The 26,517-nt window shown below is 62.0% G+C and overlaps 9 protein-coding genes across 9 annotated transcripts; 5 read left to right on the top strand and 4 right to left on the bottom strand.

Annotated features, from left to right (window-relative positions):
- Positions 1–109: 109 nt before the first annotated feature.
- On the top strand, positions 110–1,378 carry FES1 (Hsp70 nucleotide exchange factor FES1). Its single transcript, XM_062767463.1, has 2 exons — positions 110–712; positions 758–1,378. Exons 1-2 carry the CDS (start codon positions 164–166, stop codon positions 1,337–1,339), a joined length of 1,131 nt encoding a protein of 376 aa, XP_062623447.1. The 5' UTR covers positions 110–163; the 3' UTR covers positions 1,340–1,378.
- Positions 1,379–1,527: 149 nt separating this feature from the next.
- On the bottom strand, positions 1,528–2,901 carry LOC62_01G000995 (uncharacterized protein; the record flags this gene model as incomplete). The annotated part of the gene is made up of 1 exon (XM_062767464.1): positions 1,528–2,901. The coding sequence occupies one exon, from the start codon at positions 2,899–2,901 to the stop codon at positions 1,528–1,530; it is 1,374 nt and encodes a 457-aa protein (XP_062623448.1).
- Positions 2,902–3,195: 294 nt separating this feature from the next.
- LOC62_01G000996 (uncharacterized protein) lies at positions 3,196–4,467 on the bottom strand (the record flags this gene model as incomplete). Its single annotated transcript, XM_062767465.1, has 1 exon — positions 3,196–4,467. One exon carries the CDS (start codon positions 4,465–4,467, stop codon positions 3,196–3,198), a length of 1,272 nt encoding a protein of 423 aa, XP_062623449.1.
- A 452-nt stretch (positions 4,468–4,919) lies between these two features.
- On the bottom strand, positions 4,920–10,532 carry rax2 (Polarized growth protein rax2). The gene is made up of 2 exons (XM_062767466.1): positions 5,180–10,532; positions 4,920–5,129 (listed from the first exon to the last, which is right to left on the bottom strand). Exons 1-2 carry the CDS (start codon positions 9,762–9,764, stop codon positions 5,122–5,124), a joined length of 4,593 nt encoding a protein of 1,530 aa, XP_062623450.1. The 5' UTR covers positions 9,765–10,532; the 3' UTR covers positions 4,920–5,121.
- Positions 10,533–11,318: 786 nt separating this feature from the next.
- PEX19-1 (Peroxisome biogenesis protein 19-1) lies at positions 11,319–12,764 on the top strand. The gene is made up of 4 exons (XM_062767467.1): positions 11,319–11,563; positions 11,612–12,342; positions 12,378–12,596; positions 12,657–12,764. Exons 1-4 carry the CDS (start codon positions 11,419–11,421, stop codon positions 12,699–12,701), a joined length of 1,140 nt encoding a protein of 379 aa, XP_062623451.1. The 5' UTR covers positions 11,319–11,418; the 3' UTR covers positions 12,702–12,764.
- An 818-nt stretch (positions 12,765–13,582) lies between these two features.
- ADP1 (putative ATP-dependent permease) lies at positions 13,583–17,021 on the top strand. The gene is made up of 2 exons (XM_062767468.1): positions 13,583–14,093; positions 14,143–17,021. The coding sequence occupies exons 1-2, from the start codon at positions 13,835–13,837 to the stop codon at positions 16,938–16,940; spliced, it is 3,057 nt and encodes a 1,018-aa protein (XP_062623452.1). The 5' UTR covers positions 13,583–13,834; the 3' UTR covers positions 16,941–17,021.
- A 325-nt stretch (positions 17,022–17,346) lies between these two features.
- On the top strand, positions 17,347–18,525 carry sec22 (Protein transport protein sec22). Its single transcript, XM_062767469.1, has 5 exons — positions 17,347–17,455; positions 17,512–17,621; positions 17,736–17,896; positions 17,950–18,126; positions 18,174–18,525. Exons 1-5 carry the CDS (start codon positions 17,384–17,386, stop codon positions 18,326–18,328), a joined length of 675 nt encoding a protein of 224 aa, XP_062623453.1. The 5' UTR covers positions 17,347–17,383; the 3' UTR covers positions 18,329–18,525.
- Positions 18,502–20,440, bottom strand: acbp-3_1 (Acyl-CoA-binding 3). The gene is made up of 6 exons (XM_062767470.1): positions 20,310–20,440; positions 20,211–20,243; positions 20,079–20,149; positions 19,959–20,022; positions 19,836–19,908; positions 18,502–19,774 (listed from the first exon to the last, which is right to left on the bottom strand). The coding sequence occupies exons 1-6, from the start codon at positions 20,354–20,356 to the stop codon at positions 18,593–18,595; spliced, it is 1,470 nt and encodes a 489-aa protein (XP_062623454.1). The 5' UTR covers positions 20,357–20,440; the 3' UTR covers positions 18,502–18,592.
- Positions 20,441–20,817: 377 nt separating this feature from the next.
- rpa1 (DNA-directed RNA polymerase I subunit rpa1) lies at positions 20,818–26,296 on the top strand (the record flags this gene model as incomplete). Its single annotated transcript, XM_062767471.1, has 4 exons — positions 20,818–21,161; positions 21,215–21,374; positions 21,422–23,097; positions 23,137–26,296. The coding sequence occupies exons 1-4, from the start codon at positions 20,977–20,979 to the stop codon at positions 26,294–26,296; spliced, it is 5,181 nt and encodes a 1,726-aa protein (XP_062623455.1). The 5' UTR covers positions 20,818–20,976.
- Positions 26,297–26,517: the final 221 nt, after the last annotated feature.

Genomic DNA, 26,517 nt, shown 5'->3' on the forward strand with positions numbered 1-26,517 from the left:
TTTAGCAGCCACGTGGTCCACGTGGCGCGCCACATTTAGTCCATCAGCCTCCACCACTTTCTCGATTTCTCTGCGTCACAGGCAGTCAGCAGGTCTTAAACGACGCGCTCGACTTTGGACTTGCACCCCCTCTTGCAACCGCACACACACAAAATCAAACAACATGGCAGACCTCAACACACTACTCCGCTGGGCCGTTGAGAACACCCCGGCACCGGGCGAGGAGGCGCCCGCTCAGGACCTCGGCAACGGCATGACGCTCAAGTTCAAGCCCGCCGTGCCGGGCCAGCAGGCGTCGGCGAACGCAGCGACGCTGCACACCAACGACCCGCAGTACCCGCACTCGGACCTGTCGCCCGCGTCGACGCCCGGCCCAGCGACGCCGGCGAACGGCGCCGCCCCCCTGCCTGGCAGCAGCAACAAGATCTCGACCGAGATGCTCGACCTCATCATGGGCAAGCCCGACTCGCTGACCATGAAGGAGAAGATGGCGACGGCGAGCGACACGAGCCTCGACGTCGAGACGCGTGTCGAGGCCCTCGACGACTTTGAGATGCTCGTCGAGCTCATCGACAACGCGAACAACATGGCCGTCCTCAAGCTCTGGGAGCCGCTCATTGCGCTCTACGACGACAAGCACCCCGAGGTCGTGCGCCACGCGCTTTGGATCACGGGCACGGCAGTCCAGAACAACCTCAAGGCTCAGGCAGCTGTATGTGGCCCCGTCCGCTCTCCACGTTTCAAACTGACGTCCCAGCTCTTCGTCCACGACGCCTTCCCCAAGATCATCGACATCATCTACCCCGCAACCCGCGAGCAGGCGACGCGCGCCAAGGCGCAGTACGCCATGTCGAGCGCGCTCAAGCACTGGCCGCTGGCGAGCGCCGTGCTCTCGGCAGAGGGGGACAAGGGCTACGCTGTCCTGCGGCAGGGCGTGGCGGACGAGTCCGCCGTCCTGAAGCGCAAGTTTGCCTTCCTCCTCGGCACGCTTGTGATGCAGGCGGACGAGACGTACGAGGGCGAGATGCCCGCCGAGGTGCGCACACTGCTCGAGGAGCGCGCAGCGGCCGCGGGCGGCAAGGAGGAGAACCTCGTCAAGGCGCTCGCGCGGACCGGCGTGTTCGCGTCCGCGCTGGCCGCGCTCGCGAAGGGCTCCGACGACTTGGAGTACGAGGAGAACGCGGTGCGCGCGCTCGCCCGCGCCGCTGCGACTGGAGGCCTGACGGCCGAGGAGAAGGCGCAGCTTAAGGGTATCTGGGAGAAGTGGGGAGCCGAGGGCCGCGAGGAGCGCGGATTTGTCGGCGCGGACGGCGAGGAGATTGCGAAGGACTTGGCGTAAGGCATGGAGTACATTGTATGCATATAGACTGGCATTGTGTGGTGTGGGGACTGATGTTGTGTGGGTTTGTGCCGGCTCGGTCGGCCCAGTCGTCTCAACGCGTTGGACGTGGTGAGGCGCTGGCTTGAATTGTGGTTTGGATAGGCTGGATGTGGCACTTCGTCGACGCAAGCAGCTCTCATGCTGAGCTATCTACAGCCGAACCCTAACCACTCTTCCGTGTGCTCTATATTCTCCTTCTCTCCACCCTTTCCACACGTCAAGCACCGCCGCATCTCGCTCGCGTGGTAAAAGTCAAACATGAGCACGCGCTTCTGGTGCTCGCGCACGGCATAGTCGCGGTCGCCAGGACCACAGCGGTTGTACCGCAGGTCCTCCCCGTCATTCCCATCGGGGTCGACCTCGTACCCCTTGATCGGCTTTACAATAAGACGGTGGGAGTAATCGAATTCGTCACGAACAAGGGCGACAAACTTCTGCTCCAGCTCGCGCACCTGCTGGACAGAGATCCCCGACAGGATGAAGTCCCGCCGACGCGGTTTGTCGCCCCATACGATGGTGGAGAACAGGTCCAACGAGATACTGTAAATATCGAGTGCGAGGGCATCGAGCATGTCGTCGTCTGGGAGGCGCTCCATCACCTGGCCGTCGATGACCAGGTCGGATGTCGGCAGGGGGGCATCCATGTCTACGTGAATGTAGTGCCGCCATTGGGCCATGGTCGTCGTCCACGGTGATAGCGACGCCCCAGGGAACGTAGAGTGGCTGTTGAAACAATAACTGTAGCCCCCCCAGAGGCGGCTGTAGGCCCATATGCCCTTGACTTTCAGTTTGAGCTCGTTACTCATCCCGTCTGGAAGGTCATCGAGGTTCCAGCACCGCTGGGGAGTGTCGTACAACCGCCGAGAAAGCTTTCGTAGTCCTTGAAGTGATTCTGGGGTGCCGTTGCGGCCGCTGTTAAACGGGTACTCATGCTGTGACTCGCTCGGACTGTAGTTTTCTTCGACACTGAGCGAGCTATCGTCGCGTGGCGAGTCGTTGTCGCTAGTCGCAATTTCACACAGACGCCTGACAAAGCCTGCGCCCAGGCAGACGCCCTGAACGTCATTGAGTGTCGTCAGCTGGGCCCTCCGAATCCCAAACGGAGGTGGGCCAAGCACTTGGATAACAGCATTATCCAGCGAGGAGGCAGCTTCTAGACTCGGGATGTAGTGCAGTGTGATGTATCGTGCTTTTGAGAGGTTGAGAAGTTTGCGAGCTCCGACGCCAGTTGGCTCCTCTGGCTCCCAGTACTTGATCATGGGGACAGCGACCTCACATTCCGGAGACGGAGCAGGGTCCAGTGGGTCCGTGACAGATAGGTTCTGGTACAGCCGCTCGAGCTGCCGGTCCGAGTGCAGGTGGATGTGGGAGTAGAGTATTGGTATGGCCAAGTCGTGCGCCGCTCGGCAGGTGCCCGCGACTCGGGCGAGCGTGGGGCCGTCTTCTGGGGTATAGTTGCTGATCACGAGGTCGAGGAGTTCAAAGGGGATCGTCCTGCCTGACGGGGTGAATGGGGCCATGGGGGAGAGAGACAGCGCAGCTGGGGATGCTCGCTACGGGTGATGGGTGATGGGTGGCGAGCGTGACGTCGTGGTGGTGGTGGGTGGCGAGTAGTGATTGTTGCTGAGGACCGTGCAGCAACAAAAGAATGCAGTGACGAGAGTGAGAGAGTGAAGACAAGAGTGAGGGCGTGCAGGCATCGGTTTATATACACACCCGCCGGCGACGTCCAGTCAGGTTGACCACACCGACGCATCGGGCAACGCCACATCGAGACATCTGAGACACACCATCTATCATCTATCATCTACCATCTAAAAGCGTCTAGGATCCACCGCCCAGAAGTTATACTCTCCCTCCTGGCCACCTCTATCCGGCTCCCTACCGCACCCAGCCCCGCAAGCCTCGCACCCGCCCGTGCTGTCCGCATGCAAAAAGTCGACGGGTACGACGCGCACCTGTCCGCGAACAGCAGCGGCATCGGGCGCGTCGATCGCGTCGTCGCCATACCTGCTATCCAGGACGCCGTGGGGCGCGCGTGCACGGTCGACCACGACGCGGTCGTTTTTGTCGAATGTCTCGCGCACATGCGCGACGAACGCTGCCTCGACAGCACGGACGCCGGCCTCGTCGAGCCCGGAGAGGACAACGTCGCGCCGGCACACGCGCCCGCCGCCCGCCTCGGCGGCCAGCGCCTCGGTCGAGACGGCGTACACGTCGCGCGCTAGCGCGTCCAGCACGGCCGGCGACGGCGGCGAGTCGAGGCGCACAAAGTGCCGCCAGCGCGCCCGGATACGCGTCCACGGTGCCAGCGGGGCCGGGTACGCAGAGTGCGACGCGAGGCGGTTCGAGTTGCGCCCCCACACGGCCCAGCTGGCGAGCAGCGCGATCATCGTGCCCTTTATGTGGGCGCACGAGTCGTCCTCGAGAGGAGGGAGGGGGAAGCACCGATAGGTCGTGTCGTACAGCTCGTCCAGCCGGCCGAGGACCTGGACCCGCGGCAGCAGCCCGGCAGGAAAGTACGCCGGGAACGCGCGCTGCTCCCACCCGTTGACGTCAAACGCCGCCCCGCAGGGCGCGTGGTGCTCGTGTGCGAGGGCCAGTAACCCGCGCACGAACCCCGCGCCGAGGGCGAGGCCTTGTACGCGCGGAAATACCTCGCGGACGGGCACGCGCAGCGTCTTGCGCCGTGCGCGGACGAGCACCACGGTGCCGCTGATGGCCTCGAGCCCGGGGGCCGAGGGCACAAAGTCGAGCGTGACGTGCCGCGTGTGCAGGAGGTAGCCGAGCTTGCGCGCCGCAGTAGCGACAACACTCGCGACCTTGTCCTCGCCGTTGGCGTCGCGCACGTCCGTCTGCACGGCGACCTGGGCCGTCGGGTGGCCGTCGTCGAGCGAGAGGCCGGCGTACAACCGCGCCCAGTGCGCCTCGGAGGCGACGTGGACGTGCGCGTAGAGCGCTGGAATCGCCGCTGCGTGCGTCCAGGTCGCGCAGCGCGCCAGGGCCGCGAGCGTCGCGGAGTCGCCTGGGCCCAGGTGCGCTATTACTGAGTGGAGCAGCTCGGGAGGGATCTCGCGGGGTGACATTGCGCCGTCGTTGGACGGGGGGTTGGATAGAGAGAGAGAGAGAGAGAGAGAGAGAGAGAGAGAGAGAGAGAGAGTGGGAGGTGGGGGGGGGGGGGGGGGGGAAGACGTTCACGAGGGTGCCCGCGACGAGGACGTGGGCAAGCGCGCGAGATAAGTATAGAGCGATGGCGTGAGCCCGGGCACCTCCCGGCCGACTCTACTCCGTCTTCGCCGCTCCGTTCCGTATGTCGGCGGGGCACCAGTGCCGGCGTACCTGCTCAGGCAGCGGCGGTGGCGGCGGCGGCGGCGACTGAAGTCTGGGCTAGCGGTGGTGATGGTGGTCGTGGTCGGTAACAAAGTTCGAACGGCGGCCAGTTGGGTGGTGAACAACAAAGTCGCCGCCGCCGGCTCCTGCGCGCCATGACGTCAAGTCAGCACTGCCTCCAGTCCCGCCCGACCACGCCACCATCTCGTCCCATGCAACACGAATATGCAGAACAATGTAAAGAACACAGGAAGCCCGTCTAGTAGGAGGAAAAGTGGAAAAGCAATTATACCATGAGACACCCGCCAAGGCAAGGGATACGAAGCCGGTGCGTGTTTTGCGTCAAGACTGTGTGTCTGACATCGAGGGATATCGTGGGGGAATCGTCGTCCAATTGTCCAAAAGTGGTATCACAACACTGCCGAGGGTTAGCAATGTCTGGCGGGACGACCATCGAGAGCAACTCACCATAGGTAGCAGGAACAACACCTTCCTGCCCAGTCGCCGGGTCTCTCGCGTACCACCATTCGTCGCTCTGCTCATCGTCGAGGATGATGATGCGCTGACCTGTCCGCATAGGCAGCTCGCCAGTTTGCAGTTCGGGGCCAAAGAAGTCGTAGCGCATGATCGTTTCGCGGCCCTCGTCGCTGCCCTCGAGCGATCCTGGCTCGTGGAGGTACTCGGGACCCTGTTCAGCGTCCACGTAGTGGCTCTGGTCGCTTTCTGGTCGCGAGCCATATGTCGGTGTAGGCGTCAGGTGAGTCGCCGAGTGAGTAGCAGCTGCACCTGCGGCCAGGCCAGTAGCACCAGCCACAGCGCCCGCGCCGGCAAGAGTTGAAGGGCCCGCGCCAAATTCGCTGACGTGGGCGCGCTCCGGCTGCGAGGGGTGCTGGGCTCCAGGGATGAGAGAGCGCTCGAGAGCCGTCTGGACGCTGTTGAGCATGAACTGATGCGTCGACGACACGTCGCTGCCGTCCTTGTCGTAAACCTCGGATGGCTGCTGGTTGCGCTCGCGCCGGCGAAGGCAGTAGGCGACAAGAAGGATGAGAAGAATGAGCAGAAGGATAAGGCCAGTCGCAATCGCCATGGCCACGAGGACGACAATGCCACGGGCGAGGTACTTGGCGAGCGAAAAGTCGATCGACGAGTGCGACCAGAAGAGAGAAGAAGCCGCGCCGAGGGTGCCGGCAGCGGTCGAGCCGACAAGGTACGGGTGCCACGAAGCACCGTCGAAGAGGGCCGACGACACGTTACCAGTGTTGGCGAGGAAAACATCGCCCGAAGCCATGAGCATGCGATTGTTCTCAATAGCACCGGCCGCAGCATGGGCCTGCTTGACAGGCACGAACGCGAGGTTCTGAATCACCGTGCCGTCCAGCAACGCCGACGAGTTCTGGTTGCTCCACGAGTGGCCGTCCCAGCGCTGAAGGTAAGGAGTGCGGTCCCCAGCATTGTAGCCGGTCGCGAAAATGTTGGAGACATTGCGGTCGTTGAACACGATCGAGTTGACAGGGCCGGGGAGACCAGGGAGGGGAGTCCACGACTGGTTGGCAAAGGTGTAGGTGGCGGCGTAGACGTTGTCCGAGCCGACGACGAACGAGCCTCCTGCAACAAGGGTGCCGTACTGATTGTCTCCAAAGTCGATCGAGGTGACTTCACCTGAAGACAGGCCAGTGCCAAGTCGGTCCCAGCGCCCCCCTGTGTAGAAGCAGACGGCGGCGCACGAGTCGGAGCCCGCGTTGGCAAAGTTGCCCGCGACCACAACCGTGTCCGTGTTTGTCCGGGTCTTGATCTGGTTGATCGTGATGTTTGAACCACCGGCGGCAGTGAGGGCAGCCAGGCCGCTGTTGAGCCATTGGCCTGTGGCAAGATCGTACCGCAGCAGGCCGCCACCGAGACCGTTGGCGCTTATGTCGCTACCGCCGACCCAGAGAGTGTCCTTTACCACATTGAGCGCACGCACAATGCCAGAAACAGGGGGGTTCGGTCCCGTCAGAGGCCCGTTGTTGGTCTGGAAAGCAACACCCGAGACTTCAGTAGGTCCAGAGCCCTGGGTGAAGTTGCCACCAAGAATGGTGATGTCGGGCTTGCCAGACGCCGACGAGTTGGTGTAGAAGGCGCCGGTGAGAGTCGCCGGAGCAAGCGCAGGCCTGGGTGGAATAGGCACCGCGGTAGCACGAGCCGCGAGGTGGGCGTTTGAACGGGCGACGTGAGCGAGCCAGCCGGTAATGGATCGACGAGTCGGGGGAGCAGGGGGAGGGGGAGCCGAACCAGCGTTTGAGAAAGAGACGCCGTTGAGGCTTTCAATAGAAGCTGTGCCGTCCTTGTTTGTGACGAGCGAAGCAACGCCGCCGACAGAGTTGCTGGACGCGCCAACAAACTGACCGGCAACAAAGGTCTGCGGACCTGAAGAACCAATTGCCGTACCGTTGCCGTAGAGGATACCACCTGTGTTCCACTGCGAAGTGGTGGCGTTGTAGACGGCAAAACCGCCCGTCGCGAACGACGAGCCGTTGGAGAACACGACATGGTTGAAGGGGCCAACAACGACCAAGCCGCCTGGGACGCCGAGAAGCTGAGTGACAGGACCGTCGACTCCGCCAGCAACGCTGTCCCAGGCCTTGGCCACGGGGTCGTAGCGAGCAATGTGGCTCAGGCCCGAAGTGCTAGACTGGGTACCGGTAAAGTTGCCGCCAAAGTAGATGGAGCCGCTGACAACGGCGGCCGTGTTGACAGCGCCATTGAGTCCCCCGTTGGCGAGGCCAACAGGCGCGCCGGAGGAAGTGTCGACGCCAACGACGTTCGAGTAGTTGGAGGCACTGAACGAGCCGCTAACGAATGCCGTGTTGTTCACTGGCAGGACCGAGGCGACGGAGAAATGAGTGCCGCCAGAAGCGTTGCGAGCCGCATCCAGAGAGAATGCCAGCTTCGTCAGGGCCGTCTCGGTGTTGTTGGGGAGAAGGGAGGTGGCCTTGAGGTTGGTTGTCCTGACCCACTCGAACACACCGAATGCTTCGCGCGTCGTGTTGGGAAGGAGAACCGGAACTCCAGAGGTGGTAGAAGGGGAGGCTGAGGTGGCCGTGGCGGAACCCGAAATCAGAGTGCCGCTCGCCGTGCCGGTCGCGGTACCGGACGGGCCCAAAGGGGTAATCGACCCGTCCGCCCCTGTCGTTACGCCAGTTGCCCCAGTCCCCGTGGCACCAGGGGCGCCGCTCACACCACCGGACACGCCCGTCTGGCCAGGGGCGCCAGTTGTGGTCGCACCAGACGCGGATGGAACAGGCGCTGTCTGGAGGCCAGTAAGGGTCATGGACACACCGTTGGCAACCACCACATAGTGGTCACCGGCGATCGGCGCGGGGTTTGCTGGCAGAGCGACAGTGACGGTAGGGCTGAAAGCGGCGGTCGACGCATTGACGAGGCCCGAGTAGATGCGAATCAGCGAGTCGTCCTGCACATTCTGGTCGACGGTCGTGGTGTACGGCACACCCTCCTGAGGGAAGATGGTGACATCCACAGTGGTTCGGCTTGCACAGTCACCAAGCTGGGCACATCCCGGAACGACCAGGAACATGTCGTAGTAACCCGTTGAACCGACCCAGGTGTAGAGCGTCAGACTGGTTTCCGTAACAGCGTTTGTAGGGACCTCTGCGACGGTGTACCCAGTCGTCGTGCCTGGGATCGCCGTAGGGGCATTTTGGTCCTGCCACGCTCCGACCGACTGGACGCCAGACTTTGATTCACCGCAGAGGCCAGTGTTGTCCGACGCGACGGCTGATGCGTAAGCACCGTCAGAGAGCAGCTGGATGTAGTCGAGGGCAGCTTGTGATCCCTGGTAGCCGTCCAAGGTGAACTGCAGGCCGGTGAGCTCTCTTGAACCGTCCGCGAAAAGGTAGTCTTGGGCGTGGACGCTCGAGTTGGTCGACAGGGGGCAGCTGCCCGAGCATGTGCTGTTTTGACCAGTTGCTGGGTCAGTGTAGATCAGAGGGACCACAGTATTGTCGGGCAGAGTTGTGAGGGTAAACGAGGTGGTACCGATGCCGCCGGCAATGTCGTTGGCAACACGGACACCCTGGCCTCTCAAATAGCCGTTGCTGAGGATGTTGATGACTGCTGTGCTTCCGCTCTGCGCCTGCCAGGACCCAGTGCCTGGGCAAAGAAGAACATTGGCGTCGCTGCCGGGCGCCGCGGGGGTCGCGTCGATTCTTAATCCGCCGTATTGTGACGCCGACGTGGGGATGGTGTAGGGGGTGAGGAAGCCCGAGTTGCCAGTCGTGACGGTGTCGACAGGAGCATTCGGGACGGAGATGAGCTGGGTGAGGGGGTTTGTTGTGTTCCCGGCGTTGTCCGCGTACTGCGTGGTAAAGTCACCACCAAAGTACAGGCTGGCGCCGTTTGGACTTGGTGCAATCGAGCGGACGAGACCGTTGAACCCACCGAAGGGCACTGCCGACCACGCCGAGGATTGCGTAGACCACCTTGCGACGTTTCCTGGCGTGCCGCTGGCAAGGGGATCTGTGAAGGATCCACCCACCCACACCTCGTGGTTGGAGTCGTCGCAGTAGAGCGTGTTTACAGGCCCTGTCAAACCTGTCCCCAATGCTGAGAATTTGGACGAGGATAAGGAGTACGCAACAACGTTGGATGAAGATGTTGATGCGAAGGAGGAGAATGTGCCGCCAATGTACAGCGTCCCGTTGTCTGGCGAGTTGGAGTAGCATAGCGCCGTTATGCTTCCCCCGGGGTTGGTGTTACCGAGTAGGCTGATCGTGCCGTCTGGGTTATGCACCAGCAGTGTACCGCCATCTGTTGCAAAATGGGGTGCTGACTCGCCGCCGCTGGATGACGAAGAAGCGAACGCGGACTGTGCGGTGAACCAGTCGAGGCCAGCAAACGCGCCACCAAAACCGACAGAGCCCATGCGACCAAAGTCAACATTGGGTGCAGTGGAAGGTGCAGCCGATGCTGCCAAGGCGGAAGGCGTCGTCACGAGCGCCGCAGCGGCAGCTGCCGCAAAGGCGCCCAGACGACGTCGTGGAGGATTGCGAGGCATTTGGTGAGAGAGTGCCCCGGTGTGGGCGACGTGATGTTGTGTTTAAACGAATGTGGGCGGCGGCAGTGTTGGGGTGAGGGCAAGAAGTGAGGGAAAGGGCGAGCGCCGATTGTAGGTCGATGTCGAGCCGAAGTTGTGATGTGGGCTGTAATGTGTCTTCGACAACTACGATGCAGTCGTTGGCATGCTCTGCGCCTCGAGGAGGAGGAGGAGGATGATGATGAGGAAGGAGATGAAGGTGGCTGGGCAAAAGGCGACGGAGTGATGGGATAGGAACGCAGTGAAAGGTGGCGATATGAAACGAGGGGTGGTGGGGGGCGGTGGGTAGTGGGACGGTGGGTAGGCGAGGGCGGGAGGACGAGGGGTCTGTGCGCCTTGGCTGGTCGCGTCGGTCGTTCAAGGGCAAAGCAGCCAGAGAGGGCAGTCGCGGTTTGCAGTGGTCGGTGTCCGGGGCGGAGGGGGGGGGGGCGAAGGGCGAAGGCGTGACACGTCGTTCCAAAGGGAAGACTGAGCCTTGTAGAATAGGGAGGGAGGGAGTGAGATGTAAAAGAGAGTGAGTATGGGTGTGACGACTTGCTGCTTTGGTTGTTGTTTCGCAGCAGCAGGCGGCAGTAACAGAAGTGGGTGTAGCAGCCAGTTGTTAGGCGGGCTAGCAGTCGGCTGCTGGAGCTGGCGCTGGCTGGGCTGTGTTGGGCGGGCTGGCTTGGGCAAGGGTACGGCAGAGGCGGAGGCGGCTGGGCGCGCGGAAACGGTCGTGCGCCAGAGACTGTGATGTTGGGTGGTGGTGGTGGTGTGCCAGTGTGTGTGTGTGTGTGTGTTGGGCCTGTTGGGTTAGGTTGGAGGGAAGGCAGCGGCAGCAGCAGCGCTAGAGCAGAGACAAGCCGGCATGGCATCGTACAGCCCTGGCGCGGACCTGAATCGACGCCTGACGCCTGCGCGCCGCCGCGCCTGCCTTGCCTGCCCCCTCGTCGCGTGTTTCCTTCTAAGGTAAATTTGATCCCGTAACCAAGCACCCACACCCCACCCAACAACCCACCACCAGACCAGGACGGGACGGTTATTATTGCCTGGACGGGAAGGCCCGTGGCGCGAAGAGGGGCAGCATCCTTCCTGCCTTTGCTCGGGCTGTGCGACGACGGCCACGACGGCCACGGCCGCCCTGAGCAATGTTCCCTCCCTCCCACCATTCCATCTCATCTCGCTCACACATGCATTACTGCACAGAGTCAACGACGGGCTCGGGGAGTTTGTTGTCTAGCAACTAGTAGACTGAATCTCGGTGCTGTAATGTTTACCGTCACTGTCATGCAAAGTGGGCAGTCGCGCCGGCTTCATCACGTGACCCGATCGCATGGCTCTAGCGTGGTCAGCATCGATGTCAACAAGCTGCAACCTACAAGCTGCGGGCTATTGCCGTTAACTCCGCCAGTGGCGTTGGCGGCTCCGTCGCTGACGAGTTGGTGGTTTGGCTGTCGCTGTCCGGTTGCCGGCCGGTTCAAAGCCAATGCTGATAGCCGTCGTCGCCGCCGCCGCTACCGCCGCCAAGTGCGCCATTCCTAGTCCAGTCCACGAACCAACACGATTCGAATTATTTCCATCAGAGAGTGCACCATCACGCCGCTTGCATTCGCCCCATCAGTCACCCTATACAGCCATGGGCTCAGACCTCCCAGCCGGATCAAGCAGCAAGCCGGCCGCCCCAGCAGCAGCGGCTGCTGCACCCGCCAGCGGGCCGTCGAGCTACCGCAGCCCACGTGTCGAGGACGAGGAGGACGATGACGACCTCGACGACCTCGATGGTGAGTGGTCTGCTGACGCTACTATTGGCGTGTGCTGACAGGGCCTAGACGTCCTCGACTCGTTCAACGCCCCGCCTAAACCCACTCTGGGGAAGCGTGCCCAGCCAGACCAGTCGCCCGCGTCAGCAGCAGCCCCCGCCTCTAGCTCGCTACGACCTCCTGCTGGTGCTGCTGCTGCCCTGGGCGCGGGCGCGGGCACGGGCCTGGGCGACCTCGACGATGAGGATTTCGAGGCCTCGCTCGTCGAGGGCATGGAGGCGCTCCTGCGTTCGCTGGCGAACGAGCACCCACCGGGACCAGCAGCCGACGGCAAGAAGCTCGACACGCCGAGCAAGAAGGCCGTTGACGGCGCCCCTGGCCTGAGCTCGGAGGAGGAGGAGAAGGCGTTCCAGCGGGCCATCGAGATGATGCTCTCCAACGAGGGCATCGAGGCGCTCGGCATCGACGACAAGGCCAAGGCTGGCGCGTCGGCACCCTCGCCGCGCCGTGCACCGGCCTCTGGCGGTGCCGCCGCTGGACCAAGCGCCGCTCGCGCAACGAGCTTTGAGGAGACGATCCGCAAGACGATGGAGTCGATCAACGCTGGTGGTGCGAATGTCGGTGCTGGCGGTGACGACACGGACCTCGCTGCGCTGTTGAGGCAGCTCGGCTCGGACCCGTCGGCGCTTGACGGCCTCGGCGACGAGGACGACGACCTCGGAGGCCTGCTCGACGGAATGATGGCGCAGCTTATGAGCAAGGAGGTGTTGGAGGAGCCAATGGCTGAGCTTGCTGCGAAGGTGGGTTGAATGTCTGAACCACGCTGACCCATCAGTACCCCGAGTATCTCGCCAAGCCGCCGTCGACCGCCACCCCCGCCGACCTGGAGAAGTACCGCCAGCAGCACAAGCTGGTTCAGCAGATTGTCGAAACGTTCAAGAAGCCCGGCTACACCGACGAGCGCGACGGCAAGGAGGTTGCGCGCCTCGTTGGCGAGATGCAGGACCTCGGCGGCCCTCCCACCGAGATCATGGGCGACCTGCCAGAGGGCTTTGTGAGTGGCAAGGCGGCAGCACTAGCGCACGCACGGAAACACAGCTGACCCCACCGTCAGGACTTTGCCAACCTTGGAAACGACGAGCAGTGTGTGATTATGTAGTGGGGATGTGGGGTAATAGATGGTCGGTGCCACAGCAGTCATGTCACATTGCACAAATCTGGGCGAGACGCGCCGTGATGATTTCCTTGGCGTGTGGACATGAGCGCACGAGTCATACATGAGAAGATGAGCAGGCCACATGGGTGCCTCGCGACGTGTGGCCCTGGCTCGGATGCCTCCCGGGCTGAGACACGACATGGCACCCGCGCAAGAGGCGCAAAGGCCGGGAGCGTTCCCCGCCCGAATCGAATCTGGAATGGAATGCATCTGCACCACCATGATCTTCTGAGATCCATGTGGGCCGCTGCCCCCGTGCGCCAGCTCTCAGATCCCGGAGCAAGGCGATTGAACTGCACTGCTGCGCGCGGCGTCGCACTGCAGTATGGCGTGGTCGACGACGAGTTATCCATGGTCTATTCGTGTTCTTGCAGTGTTACTGGCTGCCTGCACGGGCCGTGACACTTGCCATTTGTTCGCCGTCTTTCGGTGCCGGTTTCTCTGTCTGGACGCCGAGAAGAAGGGGAGGGGCAAGGTTTTAGGGACAGTCTACTACTTACGCCGCCGCTTGCTTGCTGCGCACTGGACGGTTGTGCGGGGAAGTTTGGCGCGGCGTGGAGACGCACCCATCCGACCCCGCACGACGCACCGATCCGCGCGTAGGGCAGGATGCAAAGTTGTCCCTGGAATATGTCTTAGCGGCAAAAGTGCTACGCGTAGTAGTAGTAGTGCAGTGTGTGCCTCGCTGCAGGTGCCCGAACACCTCTCTGTTGCCCCAGGCACAAACAATCAAGCGGCAGGCAGCGCGGCGGCTGCCAGGCCCCCCCTCCCACACCACCCATACGACGTTGCCGGCGTCCGTCCAATCGTCCCACCTTGGCGGAATTTACAGCGCTCAATATATAGACACGACAGACACCCATCCCGCCGCTCGGCACTCTTTGGTGCAGGTCTGCAGGTCCATCACGCCGACGGCGACGACAACGACGACGTGTCAGTCGAGACAGCCCCAACGCAACCCCCCCACGCACCCCACGACACACACACCACACACACCACCGACACGCTGATCCAGATCAACTAGACCGAACTATAGATTCGACACATCGCCTTCCTTCTCATCCACATCGCCCAACATGAGGCTAGGCACCTCGGCCGTCCTCGGCGCGCTCTCGCTCTTCGGCCTCGCAGCAGCGCAGAACTGCACAAACTATGGCGAGGCTTCCGGCGGCACGAGCTGTCTCTGCCCCGCAGGCTTCAACTCGCCCCAGTCGAGCAACTGCGCCCAGCCAAACTGTGGCGCCAACATCTTCAACCCCAGCAGCACGGCCGCACCCGGCGGCAATGTCTCGTCGTGCGCGTGTACCGACGGCTGGAGCGGTCCCTCGTGTACCTGTACGTTGTTGAGGTGGGGAGGGGCTCTATCGCTGACCACCGATCTCAGTGTGCTCGACCGGCGCGTCGTGCTTGACCGCGCTGGGCAAGTACATCGACTCAAGCTCGGGAGCCGGTGGGCTCGCATCAGCTGCCGTCAACTCGACGCTCGTGTGCTCCAGCTCCCCGACAGTCTACACTGTCGGCCAGTTGACGTGCTCCATCGTCCAGTCGACGATCCAGAGCCTGTTCCCGCTGCCGATTACGCTGTCCATGACGCGTGCGCTCAACACGTCCAAGACGCCCGGCGGCGCCAGCACGCTCAAGAGCGCAGGAATGACAAGCAGTGACGGCGAGATCTGGGCGCAGGTCTGGTACCAGGGCCACGAGCAGTTCTACTGCCACGCGTCGGGGTGCAACCAGACCGTGTCGAACGGCACGAGCTCGTCCGAGTGGGTCTGCCCCGAGCTCGCGTGCACCTGCCCTCCCGGAACGACGTTCTGTACCGGCTTTGCGGGGTCAATCCTCGGCGGCATCATCACGACCGTCAAGGGCCCACTCACGGTCGACTGCGACACGACCGGCGCGTGTGGCTTCAAGCAGAAGGACCTCGTTGGGTTCTTTGGCGCCAACGGTCTCCCGCTCACGTCGTGCAAGTTTGGCGAGTGTGTGCAGCAGTTTGTCATTTCGCAGTCGGAGGGGATCCACGCCGCCATCGTCTCCAACGGCGGGTTGAGCGGTGGCGTTATCGCCGGACTGGCTGTTGTCGGTGCCTTCCTGCTTCTCGTTCTCGGCATTCTCATCTGGGGCCTGATCGCGCGATCCAAGGCGCGCAAGCGCGTGTCGGACGGCTCGCTCGAGAAGCGCGGCGGCGTCGGCGTGTCCTGGAGCGGTGTGGGATACGAGGTTCACGCCCACGGGCGTGGCGCGTACGCTGCCGTCGTCGGCTGGCTGCGTGGCTTTGACACGCCCCGCCGCCGCGCAAGGCTCGAGGCAGAGAAGGGCATTGCGCCCGGCCCGAACGGCGGCAAGGTCATCCTGCAAAACTGCTACGGCAACGTGCCTGCCGGTTCCATGCTCGCGGTCCTTGGTCCCAGTGGTGCCGGCAAGTCGACACTCATTGACATCCTTGGCCAGAAGCGCAAGGCAGGTATCGTGGAGGGCAAGGTCGCGTACCACCCTGAGGGGAATGACGGGCGCCGCATCAAGGTCGGCTTTGTTGACCAGTCGGATATCCTCGCGCCCACGTCTACAGTATACGAGACGCTGCTGTTCTCCGCGCGCCTCCGTCTGCCTGAGAATGTGCCCGACTCGGTCAAGCAGGAGCGCGCGCAGCTCGTGCTCAACCAGCTTGGTCTCTCCCATGTCGCCGACACTCGTATTGGTTCTGGCGAGATCCGCGGTATCTCGGGTGGTGAAATGCGCCGCGTCTCTGTTGGAACAGAGCTCGTCGCCGCACCTGATGTGCTCGTGCTCGACGAGCCGACTTCGGGTCTCGACTCGGTCTCGGCTGCTCGCCTCATCTCTCTGCTCAAGTCGCTCGCCGAGGACCCGAACCAGCGCACGACTATCATCGCCTCCATCCACCAGCCCAGCTCAGCCCTGTACCACATGTTTGACCAGGTTCTTCTTCTTGCCCACGGTCAGCAGCTGTACTTTGGCCCGGCAGGCCACCACCCCGTCGACTTCTTCGCTGAGCAGGGCCACCCCTGCCCGGCCGACTACAACGTCGCTGACCACCTATTGGACATTGCGAGCGAGCCTGGTCTTCGTCTGCGGACCGGCGTCGACGCAATGGTTCCTTCCGTCACCCACACTCCGTATGAGGCGTCGTACCACTACTCGCGCGCGTCCGAGGGACGCAGTGAGCGCGAGATGCCCCACAACGCCAGCGACGAAAAGCTCTCGCCAAACGCCGCATCAAAGTACCCGCCCGGTATGAACATGAACGGCAACCAGGTCGACCTTGCTCAGGTGTCCAAGGCCGCCGGCAAGAGCTGGTTTGACGCCGGCAACAATCCCGAGACGACCTTCCTCACCCAGGTCGCCGTGCTCAGCGGCCGCGAGATCAAGAACCTCAAGCGCGACAAGACTTTGCTGCTTGCTCACGTCGCTCTCGCCTCTGTCTCGGCTGTCTTCTCGGGTGGCCTGTATTTCAAGGCCAAGCTGACGATTGGCGGCTTCCAGAACCGCGTGGGCAGTCTCTTCTTCCTCGCATCGCTCATCGCCTTCTCGGCGCTGAGTGCGCTGGCCAACGTTATCGAGGTTCGCCCGCTCTTCCTCCGCGAGCGCGCGAGCTCGCTCTACTCGCCTCAGGCGTGGCTCACTGCTCGCCTCCTCTTCGACATCGTCCCGCTGCGTCTTCTGCCTGCCGCCATCCTCGGCATTGTCGTGTACTGGATGGTTGGCCTCGCACCCAGCGCCGCGCGCTTCTTCAAGTTCCTGCTCATCCTGCTCGAGTTCTGCCTCAGCACGACGCTGTACAACTTTATGCTTGCCGCCTGCTTCTCCCACGCCGGTGTGGCGATCCTCCTGTCGTCGCTGTACAACCTCTTCCTGATGACGTACGCCGGCTTCTTTGTCAACCTCAACACGATCCCGCCCGTGCTCCGCTGGCTCCGCTACTTCTCTACGCTGGGGTACGCGCTCGAGGCTCTGACGGTCAACGAGGTCGGCTCGGGCATCCAGATCATCGACAACCTGAACGGCGTGGCGATTGACGTCAACGGCGCGTTGATCATGGAGACGCTGTTTGGTTTCCAGCTCGGCCACTACTACCGCAACGTGCTGATTTTGGTGGCCTTCATTCTGGGCTTCCTCGCCAGTCTCATCTTCTGCGTGTTCTTCATGTTGCGAGAGAAGAGGTAGAGTGGGGACGGAGGTGGTGTTGTTTTGAGATTCGATTTGGTAGTAGTGCGTGTTGGCAGCATGTTATCGAGTTGTGTTAGACTGGTTCGTAATTGATGCTGCTGCGTTGGGACAGCCTCGAGAGCAAGCCCCACTGGGCAGTAATTTGTGCATAGCGCATGCGCGCCCGCATGTCAGTGCGCCAGCGCGCGATGGATGCCACGACAACAAGCAACAACAGCCGTAATCGTCTCGCCACTCGGCCATAGCCACCGGCCACGGCGCGGCCACCGCCCAGGGCGGTTTCCTAATCCGGCCCCCCGGATACCACATGTCGTCCAAGCTGCCAGCTACCAGCTGCCAGCTGCTCGGTGACGCGCATTCGATCGATCGACAGAGTTAGGTTCCAGCACTACAATCTCAAACACACACTCACACACACTCATTTCTTTATCACCACCACAATGGTCCGCTCAACGACCATCTTCCGCGTGAGCGACGGGCTGCCGCTCGCCGCGAGCGTCGACGACGAGACGGTGGGTGCGGGTGGGGGCTGCGTGAGGTGTCGACTGGGCTGACAGTTCAAATCAAGACCGAGAAAGCCCTCACAGAGTACAAGCAGCAGTCCAAGCTCATCTTCCGCCGCTTGACGCCCAACTCTGAGCCGGCGTGCTCGATCGAGAGCGGGGATTATACGTTGCAGTGGGTGTCGTCGTGGCGGGGGGCGCGGGCTCGTGCGACCGGCGTCGCATCGCGCCGCTACCCCCCTCGCTGACGGCTCGCTCGCAAGCTCGCTCGCTCACACCCACACCCCAGCTACCTCATCGTCGGAAACGTCATCTACATGTGTATCTGCGACCAGTCGTACCCGCGCAAACTCGCCTTCAGCTACCTCGACGAGCTGAGCAAGGAGTTTCAGCGGAGCTACGAGGGCAAGATTGACGGCGCGACGCGGCCGTACGCGTTCATGGGGTTCGGTGGGTCGCGCGGCGGGCTGGGTCGCTTGACAGTGCTAATGGGCTACTACTAGACACGTTTATTTCCAAGACGACACGCCTGTACCGCGACTCGCGGTCGCTCACCCAGGGCGGAGGCAAGGCCGGCCCCAGCTCGCAGCTCGACCAGCTCAACGAGAACCTCCAGGACGTGACGCGCATCATGACGAAGAATATGGAGGATCTGCTGTGGCGCGGCGACAGCCTCGACCGTGAGTGCGCGGGGGTAGGAGCGAGGTGAGGCGAACTGACGTCCCAGGCATGTCACACCTCTCCACGTCGCTCCGCTCAGAATCGGCAAAGTACAGGAAAGCCGCACGGCGGATCAACATTGACGCCCTGATACGCAAGTGGGCGCCCGTGGGCGGTATTGGCTTCTTCGTCATCCTCTTCATTTGGTGGCGGTTCTTCTGAGCGAGGAGAGGGAGGGGATGGGGAGAGGGTGGTGGAGACAGACGGATCGACAGCGAGGATATGGACAGCCGGGCCGCGCGGCTGCCTGGCACAACACCCGGCCACCCGGCTCGCACACCCGGGCACTGCAGCACACACACACACACTGCACAGTGTCGCTATAGTATGCATCAGCGTAGCGAGCAAATGCAGGGTACAATAAGGAGAGACATATTAATGCGCGCGCGCTGTATGTAGGCTGGTCGCGCTGGCCACGGCGGCGCGCTAGTGCGCCGTGTCGGTGAGCAGCCGCACCATACGCCCACGCAGCTGGTCCCACGCCTTCTTGGCATTGCGCCGCATCCCGCCGTTCATGAGCAACAGCGCGATCGTGCCGACAATGACGCTCGCGCCGACGCCGAGGATCGCGCGGCGGATGGCGGTCAGCAGCGCAAAGATGACGCGCGCAGACAGGCCCTGGCGCCGGCGGACGCGCACCGTCGTCGAAGGCTGCGCGTACCCGCCCCATCGTGCCGCCTCGGCGTCCAGCTCGGCGTCCTCGAGCTCGTCGGCCTCGCTCGTGCCCCAGAACCAGTGCCGCTTGCGGTTCTGGCGCCGCAGGATCATGGCCTGCGAGTGCTCGAGCGTCGCCAGGCGCTCGTGCAGCGCCTGCAGCGAGGTCTGTATTGACGCGAGCGTCGCGGGGAGGTTGAGCGGGGCCTGGGAAAACGTCGACACCGACGCCGGTCGCTGGAGGTATGGCGACGGCTGGGGTAAGTACGGCGAGGGGTAGTGGTGGTGAGGCACGTTATCAGGCGTCCCAAAGTCGCGGCCGATAGGGTATGCCGGCTGGTGTTGCTGTTGCTGCTGGGGCTGCTGCTGGTGGAGCTGCGATGACGGCCGGACCGGGTGTTCTGGCACGAAGCTGAGCGAAGGTGTTCCCTGCTGCCGGCGCGCACTACGGAGATTTGCCAATGGGTCACGCTGGTCACCGACGCTACCGGCCACGCCGCCAAACAGGCTCTGTGGGCGGGATCCACCGGGCGGCGCGAACGGGCTCATCGGGTACGGGCCGGCCGGGTGCTGCTGCGTGAACGGCTGGACGGGGGGTGCAAACGACTGGTGCTCGCTACCGTACGCCGACGGGTTGGCGAGGTTGACGAGGGAGCGATAAGACGTATTCAGCGCCGACGGCGGGATGATGTTCGGCGCAACGTCTGGCGCAGGCAGCGACGGGTCTGGCGGAGCGTAGTGGGGCCCGAGCTCCGAGTGCGGCAGGGATGGCCGCCGGTCGTCTTCGGGATCTTGTCGCTCGTCGTCGTCGAGCGGCGACGCGTGCGACGAGTGAAAGGATGAAGTAGAGGACGCTGGTGACGCTGGGCGGTCCACATCCAACGGGCCCATCGCCTCCAGCTCGGCAATGTACCGCTTCGCGTCGGGGGACTGGTACTCGAATCGCTGGAAAATCTGGGTCCAAGCGTCAGCGAAAAAACCGCGTCCAACGCGTCCCAGACAAGTCTTTCCATACCTTTATCAGAGCAGCGATGTACAGCTGCTTTGCCTCGGCCTTGTTCACACCCTTGACCTTGTTCCACGAGTCCCTGCGCGCGGTTAGCACTGTGCGTGGTTGCCAACTCGGTTTGACACGTACCACTTTGCTCGTCCGAGCATGTCGAGCATCCCCGGCCGTGGCGCACTGATATCACCCTCGGTCGCTGGCGCGTGTCAGCACGCTACTGCGCTGCCCAGCTTCCCACGCGCAGCTGCTTACCCTGCTTGTAGAGTGCATACAACTGCAGCTTCTCCTCGTAGCTTGTCTGCACTGGGCCGCTCTTGGGCAGGCTGGACGCGTCAGCGGCAAGGTACCTCGAGTGCGGGGCAGCGGCGGCGGCTCGAGCCTTACCTTTGGACAATGTCCACTGCCCGGTGAAATTGCCTTGAGAACGCGTTAGCCCTTGCCACCTGCGGTATGGATGCCTGGCTGCCGCGCGTTTCCTCTCACTTGTCTATTGTGTTTGTTGTTGATGCCATGATGCGCCGGCGTTGCATGCACGCGTGATCGAGGCGAGATGGGGTGCAAGGTGTTGGTTGATGGTGGTGGTGAGATGGAGGAGACGACTGAGCGTCTGTCCAAGGTTATGGTCGGTCACGGCAAACTAGGGCGACTCTGTAACCGGTGTCCGAGGTGTCGACGACCAGCAAAGCCAAACTCGCGACTAGTAAACGGCCACCGCGCGACCAGCTACCAGCCAAACACGCCGCGTGCCTGCGTGCGTGCGCCATATTAAGGCCAAATGCCGAGTAACGAACGGAAGTATTAGTACGACGACAGTGGGGCTATTACAATTGCAACTCTAATGCCTGAACTGCCCTGGGGCATCCACGTGCACCACGCGTTTGCCATGTGGCCATCATCTCTAGCTTACATAACAAGTAGAAATTATTTCTGTGGAGGCGGCACTCTTGTCAAATCTCTGCATCAACCCGTCGTCGAGGTCACTTTGTTGCACTCCATCGCGGCGACTCTGTTCATCGGCAGCGAGAGAGCTCACTCGCACCTCGCCAACAAAGCAGACGACGCAGCGTCGCCCAGTTGCAGCAACACGCGACGCGCCTGTGGCACCCCTTCAACACCAACGATCATCTAAAAGAGCAACAGCCCAGCCACGATGGACATCGCTCACTCCCTCCACTCCGAGGTCTCGTCCCTCTCCTTCTCCTTCCTCTCGTCAGACGACATTCGCTCCATCTCGGTCAAGAAGATTGACAACCCCGTCCTTCTCGACAACCTCAACCTCCCCACCCGCGGCGGTCTCTATGACCCCAAGCTCGGCCCGATGGGCCCTCGCGACATGTGAGATGAGATGGCCCAGCTGCTGTTGGGGGGCAAGCTGACAGATGACCCAGCTGCGAGACATGTAACCTGTCGTACTTTGCGTGCCCAGGACACTATGGCCACATCGAGCTCCCGACGCCAGTGTACCACCCTCTCTTCATGAACCAGTGCTACCAGCTCCTCCGCGCAGTCTGCCTGTACTGCCACCACTTCAAGATGCCGGAAATCATGGTGGGTAGCTGACGTGGGATGAAGCCGCCACAGCTAACACGCCACAGCTGAAGAGGTACATCGCCCGGTTGCGACTCCTCGATGCTGGTCTTCTGGAGGAGTCCCACTACGTCGCCAACTTCCGCCCTCAGACTGGAGACCGCGGAGCCGCGGCTGAGGATGCCGAGGAGGAGGACGCCGACGTCTCGGTCCCCGCAGAGACTGCTGCCGAGTTCATCTTGCGAATGGAGCTCTACGTTAAGACGGTCCTTAAGGCCAAGAAGGCGCGCGACAACCGCGACGACTACAAGGACGGTCTTGTGTTCGAGGAGAGGAGGCGTGTTCTGAACGAGTTTGGCAAGAAGATCTGGTCCAAGTGCTCCCACTGCCAGGCTTACGGCAACACCTTCCGCAAGGAAAAGTCGGCCAAGATTGTCGAGTACGACCTCACCCCCAAGCAGAAGCTTGCCAACGCCACTCTGAGCCTCAAGAAGCCCTCCATCAACTTTGCCAACGGCCGCTCCATTACCAAGAAGTCCAAGTCGTCGAAGGACATTGACGTCGACGAGGGAATCGAGGCTAGCAGTGGATCAAGCGCCAGCGGAAGCGACGCCGAGGACGAGGCTATGGACGTTGATGAGTCTGAAAAGGACGACGAGTCGGACGAGGACGAGGCCGACGAGGGCATTGTCACCGACGGCCGCGCCAGAACCGCCAGCGGCCAGATCAAGGGCACCCGCGGAAGGAACGAGCGTGTCATTGCCGCCGCCGAGGTCCGCGACCACCTCCGCCGCCTGTTCCAGCTCGAGTCCGAGGTCTGCTCCCTCCTCTACGGCCGCCACGGCGCCCCCCAGGCTCGCTCGCACGCCACTCCCCCTCCCATCGCCGACATGTTCTTCATGGAGGCCATGCCTGTGCCCCCTACCCGCTTCCGCCCTGCCTCCAAGATGGGCGACGACCTGTTCGAGAACAGCCAGAATTCGCTCCTTACTGCGGTTATCAACACTGGCGAGCGCATCATCGAGCTCAACCAGAACTTAATCGACTTCTCCAAGAAGGACAAGACCGAGGAGCTGATGGAGATGCTCTCCAAGCTCGACGAGAAGCGCACCTTTGAGCTCCTCCTCGAGGCCATCGTCAAGCTCCAGCACGACGTCAACTCGTTCATGGACAGCACCAAGAACCCTACCGTTATGAAGCAGGGCAAGCTCCCTCCCCAGGGTATCAAGCAGCTCCTCGAGAAGAAGGAGGGTCTTTTCCGCAAGCACATGATGGGCAAGCGTGTCAACTACGCCGCCCGTTCCGTCATCTCGCCCGACATCAACGTCGAGACCAACGAGATCGGTATCCCTCCCGTCTTCGCCAAGAAGCTCACCTACCCCGAGCCGGTCACGCCGATGAACGTCCACGAGATGCGCCAGCTCGTCATCAACGGCCCCAAGGTGCACCCTGGTGCCTCCATCGTCCAGAACGAGGACGGCACCCAGATCTCGCTCGACCGCATGACGCTGCAGCAGCGTACTGCCATTGCCAACCAGCTCCTGACGCCTCAGAACGACGCGTACGGCGCCAGCAGCTCCTCGGGCGGCCCTCAGGCCCGCAACAAGAAGGTCTACAGGCACATTCGCGATGGCGACATTGTCATCCTCAACCGTCAGCCCACGCTGCACAAGCCTTCCATGATGTGCCACCGTGTCAAGGTTCTCCGTGGCGAGAAGACCATCCGCATGCACTACGCGAACTGGTAAGCTGGCCATTTCGATGATAACAGCTAACATCCCAGTAACTCGTACAACGCCGACTTCGACGGTGACGAGATGAACATCCACTTCCCTCAGAACGAGGTGGCTCGCGCCGAGGCCATGATGATCGCCAACACCGACAACCAGTACCTTGTGCCCACCTCTGGTGGCCCCCTTCGTGGTCTTATCCAGGACCACGTCGTTGCTGGTGTCTGGATGTGCAACAAGTCGTCCTTCTTCACCCGCGATGAGTACTACCAGCTCATCTACGGTGCTCTCCGTACCGAGAACGGCTACACTGGCCACAACCGCATCATCACTCTCCCTCCCGCCATCTTCAAGCCCAGGCCCATGTGGACCGGCAAGCAGATCATCTCCACCATCCTGGCCAACCTCACCCCCACTACCTCGCGTGGCCTGAACCTGTCGTCCAAGAACAAGATCCAGAACCAGCTTTGGGGCCGTGACGACTCCAAGGACAACGAGCTGTCCGAGGAGCTTGTCCTCTTCGTCGACGGCCACCTCCTCCGTGGTGTTCTCGACAAGTCGCAGTACGGTGCTTCGGCCTACGGTCTCATCCACTCGGTTCACGAGCTGTACGGCCCGTACATCGCCAACCGTCTTCTCGGTGTTCTGAGCAGGCTACTTACCAAGTACCTGCAGCACACCGCCTTCACGTGTCGTATGGACGACCTTATCCTCACCAAGGAGGGCGAGGCGCACCGCCAGAAGATCCTCGATGACGGCTCCAAGGACGGCATGCAGGCTGCCATCGAGTACGTCGGTCTCCCTGCCGACTCGAAGCACGAGGACCCCGAGACCCAGGCCAACCTCAAGATTCGCCTCGAGGAGATCCTCCGTGACGACCACCTCATGGCTGGTCTGGACGCCAAGATGCAGTCCGTGTTCAACAAGACCACGACCAAGATCAACAACGAGGTCCTGCCCGCCCACCTTGTCCGCCCCTTCCCCTACAACAACATGCAGACCATGACCATCTCCGGTGCCAAGGGCTCCAAGGTCAATGCGTCGCAGATCTCGACCCTTCTGGGTCAGCAGGCCCTCGAAGGTCGTCGTGTCCCCGTCATGGTTTCGGGCAAGACCCTCCCCGCCTTCAAGCCTTTCGAGACTGCTGCCCGCGCCGGTGGTTACGTCGCCAACCGTTTCTTGACAGGTGTCCGCCCCCAGGAGTACTACTTCCACAGTATGGCTGGTCGTGAGGGTCTTATCGACACTGCCGTCAAGACTGCTCGTTCGGGTTACCTCCAGCGCTGTCTTATCAAGCACCTCGAGGGTGTCAAGGTCCACTACGACCACACTGTTCGTGACTCGGACTCGTCGGTCCTCCAGTTCTACTACGGCGAGGATGCCGTCGACGTCACCAAGTCGACGCACTTGGACAAGTTCGACTTCACTGCCAGAAACTTTGACTCGCTCTCGACCAAGCTCAAGCCCCAGGAGCTGCTGGGCAAGGTTGAGCAGACCGAGGCCAGCGACTACATGAAGAAGGCTCTCAAGAAGCCCGCCAAGTACGAGCCCGTCATGAGCAAGTTTACACCTTCGCGTTACATTGGTGCCATGTCGGAGGCGTACGCCGCCAAGGTCAACGAGTACATCAACACCAACCCCCAGGGTCTCATCAAGCGCAAGAACCACGAGGACAAGGCTGCTCCCTACTCTGCCACCAAGGTCGCCGAGAAGGAGTTTATGCAGCTCGCCCGTGTGCGCTACATGCGCAGCTTGGTCGAGCCTGGAGAGGCGGTCGGTCTGCTCGCGTCGCAGGGTGTCGGTGAGCCATCGACCCAGATGACTCTCAACACCTTCCACTTGGCTGGTCACGGTGCCGCCAACGTTACCCTCGGTATCCCCCGTCTTCGTGAAATCGTCATGACTGCCGCTCAGAAGCCTGCCACGCCGACCATGAGCCTGCCTATTCGTGAGGGTATCGAGGACACCGACATTGAGTCGTTTACCAAGGAGGTCACCCGCCTCAACCTCTCCGAGGTTGTTGACAAGGTCACCGTCACTGAGCGCCTCTCTGGCAAGTCGATCGAGGCCAACAACTCGCGTCTCCGCAAGTACACTGTTCTCCTCGAGTTCTTCGACCAGTCCGAGTACACTGAGGAGTACCGCATCACCAAGGAGCAGCTCCACGAGTCGCTTGCTACCAGCTTCGCCCTCCGCCTCCGCAAGGAGATTGTCAACGAGATGCGCACTGCTGTCAAGGCCAAGGAGCAGGACCTCTCGGTTGGCAAGGGTCTCCGTGTCCGTGCCGACGACGTCGACGAGGGAGCCACCAGCGGACGTCGTGGCCGCGATGACGAGATTGACGACGATGACGGAGACGCGTACCAGCTTAAGCGCCAGGCGCAGGCCAAGCAGCACGAGTACGACGAGGACGACGAGCCCGCCGGTGCCGTCGTCGACCTCGAGGACATTGTCGAGCGTGAGGATGAGGACTCGGAGGACGAGGATGAGGATGAGAAGACGGACGACGCTACGGCCGCCGCCAAGTCGAACCGCCGCTCCGACGACCTTGCGGACGAGTTCAAGAAGATTGCCAAGTTTGCGACCAACTTCAGCTTCGACACCCACAACGGCAAGTCGGCCCAGTTTGACCTCGAGTTCCCTGGTCAGGCTCCCAAGCTTCTGCTTGTCGACCTGATTGAGCGCAGCTGTCGCTCGGCTGTCATCCACGAGGTGCCCAACATTGGCCGCTGCATGAAGGTGTTCGACGACAAGGGATTCACTGGCAAGCTCATCACCGAGGGCTCGAACATCCAGGGCATGTGGGCGCTTGCCGACGAGCTCATTGACCTCGACCGTCTCGGCTCGAACGACGTGTACGCCATCCTCCAGACATATGGTGTTGAGGCTGCGCGCCGCACCATCATCAACGAGATGTCGTCCATCTTCGGCGCGTACGGTATCGGTGTCGACTACCGCCACTTGACAGTCATTGCCGACTACATGACCCACAACGGCGGCTACAAGCCGTTCAACCGTACGGGTATTGCTGCCAAGTCGTCGCCTCTGCTCAAGGCGTCGTTCGAGACGACGGTGGCGTTCTTGTCAGACGCGACACTGCACGGCGACTATGACGATCTCACTAGCCCTGCGGCCAAGATTGTCATGGGCAAGCCGAGCGGGTCGGGCACTGGCTCGTTTGACATTCGCGCACCACGGGTGATCTCGGCCTAGGCGACGACAAAGGCGATGGTGGTTGTAGGAGCATGATAGAAGTAGACCTCACATTATTCTGGATCAGTTTTTGCATAGCATGCAACATTTGCAATTGGAGGGGCAGGGGTTGTGACTATCTGTAAGGCAGGGAGAGACCAGCTCTGCCATGCAAGGTGGGAGGGAGCAAAGACACTAGGCGTGCGTGTATCTGCTCAAATGCAAGAAGAAGCGTGTTTGTT

The sequence above is a fragment of the Vanrija pseudolonga genome, chromosome 1, assembly GCF_020906515.1.
Source record: "Vanrija pseudolonga chromosome 1, complete sequence".
NCBI classification, from domain to species: domain Eukaryota; kingdom Fungi; phylum Basidiomycota; class Tremellomycetes; order Trichosporonales; family Trichosporonaceae; genus Vanrija; species Vanrija pseudolonga.